At 32.8% G+C, this 9,535-nt stretch overlaps 1 protein-coding gene across 1 annotated transcript; it reads right to left on the reverse strand.

The window, feature by feature from the left end:
• Window positions 1–3,778: 3,778 nt before the first annotated feature.
• LOC131606629 (E3 ubiquitin-protein ligase MPSR1-like) lies at window positions 3,779–4,410 on the reverse strand. The gene has a single exon (XM_058878817.1). The coding sequence runs from the start codon at window positions 4,361–4,363 to the stop codon at window positions 3,779–3,781; it is 585 nt and encodes a 194-aa protein (XP_058734800.1). The 5' UTR covers window positions 4,364–4,410.
• Between the last annotated feature and the right edge of the window lie 5,125 nt (window positions 4,411–9,535).

The following is a 9,535-nucleotide window of genomic DNA, read 5'->3' on the forward strand; positions in this document are numbered from 1 at the left end:
ATTATAAAGTGATGGTGGAAAAGTAAACCGATATGCCACTTCTCCTATCCTCTACAAAATCTGGTAAGGACCGATGAAATGAGTAATTAGCTTTCAAGACTTCAAAGCTCGACCAACACTAGTTATCTGAGTAACCCTTAGAAACACATGATCCCTTTCTTGGAACTCAAGTGCTTTCCTTTGTTTATCATGATAACTTTTTTGGCTACTCTGAGAAGCTCTCGTCTTTTGCTGAATCACTTTGATATTCTCTGTGGTCTGTTGAACAACCTCAGGTCCAATCATAACATTCTCTATTGACTCATAACAATACAAAGGCGTCCTACACCTTCTACCGTACAATGCTTCAAACGGTGTCATTCCAATACTCTAATGGAAACTATTATTGTAGGTAAACTAAATCAACAGTATAAAACTATCCCAAGCATTTTCTTGTTCTAACCCACAGGCTCCCAACAAGTCTTCTAAGGGTTGGATAGTCCTCTTTGTCTTACCATCTTTCTGCGGATGATATGCAAAACTCAAACACAACCTCGTACCTAAAGCCTTCTGTAAACTCTCCCAAAATTGCGATGTAAACTGCAGATCTTTGTCATATACCATACTGGATGGCATCCCATGCAAACTGACAATCCTCTTAACATACAACTCTGCTAACTTCTCTAACGGATGGTTGAGTCGAGTCGGAATGAAATGCCTCAAACTGTGCCATTCTAATACTCAAATGGAAACTATTGTTGTAGGTAAACTCAATCAATGGTAGAAAACTATCCCAAGCATATCTTTATTCTAGCACACGGGCTCTTAACAAGTCTTCTAATGATTGGATAGTGCTCTCTGTCTAACCATTTGTCTGTGGATGATAAGCAAAATTCAAACACAACCTTGTACCTGAAGTGTTCTGCAAACTCTCCCAGAATCGATGTAAACTGCAGACCTCTGTCTGATACAATACTAGATGGAATCCCATGCAAACTGACAATCCTTTTAATATACAGCTCTGCTAACTTCTCCAACGGATGGTTACGTCGAATCGGAATGAAATGCATCGATTTAGTCAACCTATGCACAATAACCAAAATAGTATCATAAATTTTCGCTGTCCTTGACAATCCAGGCACAAAATCCATCGAAATGTTGTCTCATTTCCACTTAGGAATATACAACCAATGTTTTAAAACCCGGATTGACCCGGTCGGTTGAACCGGTTCAACCTCGAACCGTTGTCTAATCTGGTTCGGTTTGGACCAATAAACAGTTAGGTCTATAAAATTGCTTCAAGCTCAAAATAACCGTAAAATCGGGACCGGTTTTGGTTAACCATACGGTTTAAAAAATCTAAGATAATTTTTTTATGTTTTAATTCATTTTATTTCTTTAAATCTAAACAATTAATTATAGCAAACATTTAAAATTGTATAGATCGAAAATAAAAAATAAAATAAAATGACACAAGACAATGTAAATGTAATAGAAAGAAGAAATAATGTAATGTATGTGGACACATGATAACCGATGTTGGTATGTAAAGAGATGTGAAAAATTATACTGATGAATAACTTATGGCTTTGAGTTAAGAAATTAGGACAAATATATACATATTGGTCCTTAACTAATTTTATGATTTGTTATTAGGTCTTACATTGCATTCTTCTTATTTTGTAAGCTTGTTTATTAGTATCGTATTTATTTGAGAATTTTATTTTACAAATTATGATATAAATTAAATTTATTAGGATATTTAATAATATATTTATTTATTTTTAGTTTAAATTTAATATACGGTTCAATCACGGTTGAACCGATTGAAACATGACCCGCATGTTTTAACGGTTCTTTCTTCGGTTCGGTTTTTAAAACATTATATACAACAGTTGCATTAAACCAAACAACTTCTGATGCTCAATTTTTTACATCTGGAAAATCATACATTCATACGCAAATTCAACAACTTCCTTTTTCATCTCGAGCCACCAAAAGATCTTCTTCAAATCTTGATACATTTTAGTATCACCGAGGTGAATACTCAGACCACTTCGGTGTCCTTCTTCAAGAACACTCTTCTTGAGTTCAGACACATCAGGAACACATATTTTGGCACGAAATTTTATAACACCGTTATCAACTAACTTGAAATCACCACCTTGACCTTGACTAATTAAGGCCAAACAATCGAACAATTTCAAATTTGTCCTTTGACTTTCTCTAATCTCTTACAAAATACCACTTGTAAGATTTAACATACCTAACTTCACACTCTGCGGTGTGACTTCACAAACCAAACTCAAATGTCTAAATTCTTTAATTAACTCCAAGTTTCTTACCATCAGTGTCGACATATGCAATGCCTTCCTGCTCAATGCATCAGCTACGATATTGGCTTTACCCAGATGGTAAATCAAACCAAAATCATAATCCTTTAACAATTCAAGCCACCTCCTCTGTCTCATATTTAATTCATCTTTATCGAATAGATACTTCAAACTCTTATGATCACTGAATACTTCAAATTTAGAGCCAAAAAAATAATGTGTCCAAATCTTAAGCGCAAACACAACGACAACCAACACTAAGTCATACGTAGATAATTCTTTTCATGAACTCTATGTTATCTCAAAGCATAAGCCATAATCTGTCCATTTTGCATCAACACACCACCCAGACCCATCTTGGAAGCATCACTATACACAACAAAAGATTCAGATGGACTCGATAGAATCAAAGAAATTTTAAAGAAATTTAGAAGATATATTTGATTTTCTTAAAATTAAGGAAATTTAGAAGATATTTTTTAAATTAGAATATATATTGATTTTTAAATTATTTAAAAAAACATAATTTATTATATTAATTTTATTTATATAATTATTTTTAAAAATATTTTACTCAGTTGAAAATAGAAATTATCAATTAAAATTATTAAATTAAAAGAAAATATAGGGTTAAAATTTGGAATTAATTAAACATATTCTTAAAGAGAATATAATCCTTCTCATATTTAATCGAATTGATTCATTAATCTAACGAGTCGAACGGTGTATAGTTCAACTTCAACTCATTTAATTAATAAATTTAGTTCATTTTTTTCATATTCGGCTCATTTGATTCATAAATCAAATTCAACAATTTAATTGTCAAACCGAATTCTAGACTATTTACGAATTGGTTTGATTAATTTTCAAACATAATTCTAATTGATTTATTATTCAGAAATAGAGTTTATAAACTTTTAAGAATAGAGTTCATACACAACATTATTATCATCAAGTAACAAATAAATCACATTTTGAAGACATAAATACATAGTAATAAACACATCAACAACACTATAATAACACATAATTCATTAACTTTTCATATTAACACATCATGAAGGGCGATCTAAAGATATGACTATAGCCTATTTTGTTGTCCCCATAACAGTTCATAACAACATAAATAGTCATACAATCTAAATATCATGAGAATCCCTATTTAATAAATATTTTCTTCTTCGTTTTATGTATATACAATGAATTAAGCTCCCTTTTAGCCTTAGTTTTACGAATTATTAGCATAATAAGGAAAACAATTCCTCACGGTCTACGTTGATTAAAGCAATAGAATTTAAATGAATATGACTAAAGTTTATTTTTTATTCAACACTCATCAATGTAAAAAAGAAAAGGCTATTCTTATGAAAATTGACGAAGATATTAGTACAAAATTTTGTATCCCTTCCCCAAAGTCCTAGCTGACTACCACTATTACCACCACCATTCCTCCTTCTCTAACCACCTTAATTTTCTTCTTCTTTCTCCTTAATAGGCATCTGATACCTACAAACAGGACAAGACCCATGAATTCTTAACCATTTCTCAATACAATCACCATGAAACTTGTGCTTACAAGGCATTTCTTTAACAACTCCACCAATCTCAAATTGTTCCAAACAAACAACACACTCTCCATCATCACTTTCTTCAATTTCAACCCTTTTCATACTATCTATTGACTTCTTTGAAGCTGGCAGTTGACCATTATGTGTAGTACTTCCAAGTTCGTGAAGCAGAGTTTCGAGACTTGAAACTTCGTTGATTAGAATAATACGCTGTGTTGATGGATTCATCAAGATGAATCTTTGACGGTTAGAATCTCCGTTACGCTCTGTTTCTTGATCTGAGTCTTCGTCATCGTTTCGTCGAATTGATAAACCATAAAGACGAAACATGAAGGGAAAGAACAGAGACATGTCTCTGGTTCTTATCATTCTTTCAAACAAATAGGAAAGTTGAGAAGCTTCATCTTCAGAAGCCATCTCTCTAACACTTCTTATCATGTCGTACAGAGAAAAATGTTCGAAAATTTCAGTTTCAGATGCCATAAGTTCAATTCAAATAACTTCAACAGAAAAAACAAACTTTAGTGAGAAAGAAATAATGAAGAGAAAAAGTAGAAGGAGATAAATAAATAGTACTACAAGTTCAACTTATTTATAGCAAAACATTTAGATTTAGAGGTTAGCATTAACCGGATCAATAAATTCAACTTTCATATTAAATCTTATCTTAAAAAATCAAATCAAATCAAATTTATTATTTCAGTAAAAGATTTAAGTCAATCTAATTGACCGAATGAAAAGATTTAATTCAACTATAAGTCTATTAATGTAAAGATTCAAATCAATCTATTAGTATATTAATGAGATCAATAAAATTAAATTATTATTTAATGAAAAGATTCCAATCAAATTATTATTTTTAATTCAGATTTTGTTTTGATTTAATAAATTTCATTTTTTATCGTTTATCATTATAATATTTTTTATTAAAAATATTTTATTTTAGCTAAAAAAAATTATTTATCAAAAATAAATAATTTTAGGTTTATAGTTAAAAATAGCTGACAAAATGATGTTTATGTTACTATTTTTTAGTTAAAACAAATGTTACTATTTTAAAATAAAAAATACATTAATATATAAAAAAAATTGTTAAATAGATGAAAAAAATCCTCCGTGAATAAAAGGATATTTCATTTATCCGTTAATTAACGAATTTAATGCTATCTATTGTTATTATATCAAATAAATAAACCAAAATAATCATGTTACTTAAATTAAAAAAGTCCACTTTGAAAGAAATACTAACTTAATTTATAATTTGTGATTATTGTTTGATTATAAAAATTGTTGTCAAAGTGAAAGTGTAACATAACATATTAATACGTTGATGTATGGACCTAATCGCAAATTTGAAGAATTATGGAAACCTTTTATGGACTTATTGGCTCCTTGGGGCTCCGTCAACAAACAGCCAGTGAAAAAGTAAGTTGGCTAAGATGCTTGCTAGCTGAGATTTTTTTTATGAGAAAAACATATGTCAGCTGTGTTGATCCATTGTGATAATATCGCGACTATTGCAAAAATTAAGAACCGTTATTATAATGGTAAAAGACGTTAAATAAGAAGAAAGCACAATATCGTCAGAGATTGTATCTCTAAAGGAGTTGTAAGAGTGAATCATGTACGCATTGATGAAAACTTAGCAGATCCTTCGACGAAAGTCTATAATACATCCAAAAATATGGGACTAATGCCTATAAAGAAATTAATTGCTCATGATGGTAACCCGACCTAGATGACTAGAGATTCCAAGAAATATGTTCAATGGGTAATAACAAAGTTGTGAGCAATATGAGATGATCATGCAAGGGAAGCATGAATCCTGAAATAATAAGAGGATGAGGTAATAGAAACTCTTAATGAAATATATACTCTATATGAGGGAGTACCTAGGCTACATGAGTACTCTTGATAGACTCGCCTATGTGATTGTGGAACTAAGGTCGGTTCCTATGGAATTTCGAGGCAGAATTCCTATAACCTTCACTAAACCGGGATACACGTGTAGGGCCACTAAAGTACGGGCTATTAGAATACACTTTAAAAAAATGTTGTGTGCGGGTTTGATGTCTGAGATAGAGTTCAAGACATTTTAGTGTCACTTTTGTTGAATCAGAATCATACTTGCTACGCAAGGGTTCACGATCTTAGAAACGTTTGACGTTACTTCTAAAATTCTTCTTGTAAATTCAAGTGGGAGATTGTTGGAAATCTTGGTATGGTGACAACATAGAGTGGGACTTGGAATGAGGTATTGACCTTAGTTGGACAATACAATAACACAAGTAAGAACTAATATGGAAGTGAATTTGAAAGAATTCATTTTAGTCCCACATTGGAGGGAACATAATTATTAGTAGTGTATATATATTCCAACTTGGCCAAATGGGTTCGACCCTAAGGGGTACCCAATTTTGTTACGGAGTGAGGACACACCACCAAGCCATTTTAACACAGACGCGCGTGTCGTCTGTCCGACCGGCCGACTCGGCTCGGTTCGGTCTAGATGAATTATTTTTTAATTGGTGGAATTTAATTAGTTACTAATTAAATTATTTTTGAACATTGCTTATTCATTAATTAATGACGTGTCACTCACGGTTGTCTGAGTTTGGTGTCCCATAAAATTGCTCACCAAGTAAAAAGGAAAAAAATAGGAGGCCGGAAGTGGTGGCGATCGCCCGGCCACGTAGGCCACGTTTGAACTAATGGCGGTCGGCATTGACTTCATGTCCAGAATTCCAGCAACAGAATGACCAATTCTTTCCCACTTCCTACATTCTCTCAACCACTCTTTGCTTGCATGTTTTTTCTCCATTTGGTTGAGCTTTTCTCTCCTATATATAAGTTTCAACTGCTTCATTTGCACGTTGCATCAGACTTATGAGTTTTCTGAAATCTCTCTTCTTCCTATTTTTTTCTCTTCATCTTAAAAAATTTCTTTTCTTTAGACTGGATTAATTCCAGATACTCTGAGTGGTTTAAACACCATCTTGAAGATGTATCTCTAGAACGATTATTACCGTGCAAGTAATAATCGTAAGCTCTTTGAACGGGCTGTTCTATCCTAGAGACATCGTCGAATTTTGACTTCTTTGCATAATAATTGACAGTACGGAAAAACGTCTTAAAGAAAGCGACCTAGTACGCGACTAGTCTCGATAATTTCTCTGTGCCAAAATTAATTTTCAAAACCGAAAACAACAATTTTAAGACGTTTTCTTAACTGCGGCTGCTACTGTCTCTGACAAACCATTAAAGTTTGAGGGTTCTCACTTCAAACGTTGGCAAGCTAAGATGAAATTTTTCTTAACTTGAAAGAAGGTTGAACACGTTCTAACTGACGAGATTCCTGTTGTTCCTTCTGGATCAACCGAACAAACTAATGGTAGAAAAATTGTGGATTCAAATGGAGTTGCTAAAACATCTGAATTAGACTCTAGTGCAAAATCTAAAGCTGCAGCAGATAAGTTACAGCTTAGCAAAGAGATCTCCCTTTGGCAAGAGAATGACTATTTGTGCAAGAGTCATATTCTGAACAGTCTTGGTGATGACCTGTATGATTATTACAGTAATTACAAGATTGCCAAACAAGTATGGGAAGCTCTCCAGAAGAAATACGATACTGAAGAAGCAGGCGCAAAGAAATATGTTGTCAGCCGCTATTTGAACTACAAGATGGTGGATGAAAGATATGTGGAAGCTCAAAGCCACGAAATTTAGAAAATTGCCCATGAGATCATTACATAAGGTATGCCTCTACATGAAAAATTTCAAATTACTGTCATAATTGACTAACTGCCCCTTGCTTGGAAAGATTTCAAAAATGTCCTTCGCCACAAAATAAAAGAGTTTTCAATTGAGAGTCTGTTTACTCGCCTCCTAATTGAAGAGGAAGCGAGGAGATAAGATTTGAAAGATTAAATCTTAGTTGTTTCAAATAACAAAAATAGATTTAGTGTGGTTCTAAAGCCTATGGGAAAACCATTAAAGAGTCAGAACCGCAATACTGCAAACTGAATTAAGAATGGGAATCCCTTTAGGGCCCCATCTGCTTTGACTGCTAGGAAGCAACCACCACCTCAAAGAATGACGCTCCGACTTTCATCTATTATAATTGTGGAAAGTTAGGTCATATGGCTAAGAAATGTAGGAGCAAGCCAAAACCCACTACTGGCTCTAATGCTCAAGTTAACCTGACTGATGAGTAATTCATTGCTATGATCACTAAAATCAACCTGGTTGGTGGAAGTGATGAGTGGTGGAAAGACACCGGCGCCTCTCGTCATGTCTGTTACGATTGTGCTATGTTCAAAACATACATGAATTTTGAAGATAAGAAAGTGTTGTTGAGAGATGCCTACACCATTAATGTTGCTGGAATCGGAGACATTGAACTGAAATTCACCTCAATAAAGACTTTGATCTTGAAGGACGTCATGCGCGTTCCTAAAATTAGGAAGAATCTTATTTCTGATTTTCTCTTAAATAAGGCAGGGTGTAGTCAGACTGTAGCGGCATATTTGTACACCATCACTAAGAATGGTATTTTTGTTAGGAAAAGGTACACCACTAATGACATGTTTAAGTTGAATGTTGATTTGAATAAAAACTTTCCTTTCGCTTACTCTGTGTGTGATTTTAATATTTGGCATGCTAGACTTTGTCACTTTAATAAGTGAATCATCTCTAATGCAAGCAACTTAGACCTAATCCCTAAATTGAATGTCAATGATTCAAATAAATGTGAATATTGTAGTCAAGCTAAAATAACTAAGACTTCGCATAAATCAATTACTAAAGAATCATATCCCCTAGATCTTATACACTCTGATATATGTGAATTAGATGGAACTTTAACTAGAAATAGTAAATGTTATTTTATCACTTTTATTGACGATTGTTTTGATTATACTTATGTATACTTAATGAAAAATAAAAGTGAAGCACTTGACATGTTCAAAATGTATGTGACTAAAATTAAGAATCAATTTAGTAAGCAAATTAAGAGACTTCGTAGTGATAGAGGAATTGAATACAAAATTGGATTATTTAATATTTTTATAAACAACATGGAATTGTACATGAAACTACTACTCCATATTCCCTTAAAATGGATGGTAAAGCATAAAGAAATAATAGAGCTCTTATTGAACTTGTTGTTGCAATTATGATGAATTATGGTGCTGCACCTCACTAGGGGGAATTTTATTGACTGTTTGCTATGTCCTTAATAGAGTTCCCAAGTCAAAGAGTAATATCTCTCCATATGAGATATTAAAGAAAATACAACCAAATTTGTCTTATTTAAGAACTTGGGGATGTTTGGCTTATGTCAGAATCCTGGATCTGAAACGAGTTAAACTCGCTAGTAGAGCATATAAATGTGTATTCATTGAGTATGCAACAAACAATAATGCATATATGTTTTATGACCTTAATTACAAAGTGATCATAGAATCAAATGATGTTGATTTCTATGAAGACAAATTTCCTTTCAAATCGAGAAATAGTGGGGGCACTAAATCGAGTCACATTCCTGTGATAAGAAGCACATAAAGCAACAACAATATAGAAAGAGAACTTCGAAGAAGTAAAAGAGTAAGAGTTTCTAAATATTACCGGCCCGATTATGCGGCTTATAATGTAGAA

Source organism: Vicia villosa, linkage group LG5 (assembly GCF_029867415.1).
Source record: "Vicia villosa cultivar HV-30 ecotype Madison, WI linkage group LG5, Vvil1.0, whole genome shotgun sequence".
Taxonomy (NCBI): domain Eukaryota; kingdom Viridiplantae; phylum Streptophyta; class Magnoliopsida; order Fabales; family Fabaceae; genus Vicia; species Vicia villosa.

Coding starts and splice junctions, on each gene's coding strand:
- LOC131606629 (XM_058878817.1), bottom strand. CDS start 4,363: ATGGCATCTGAAACTGAAATTTTCGAACATTTTTCTCTGTACGACATG.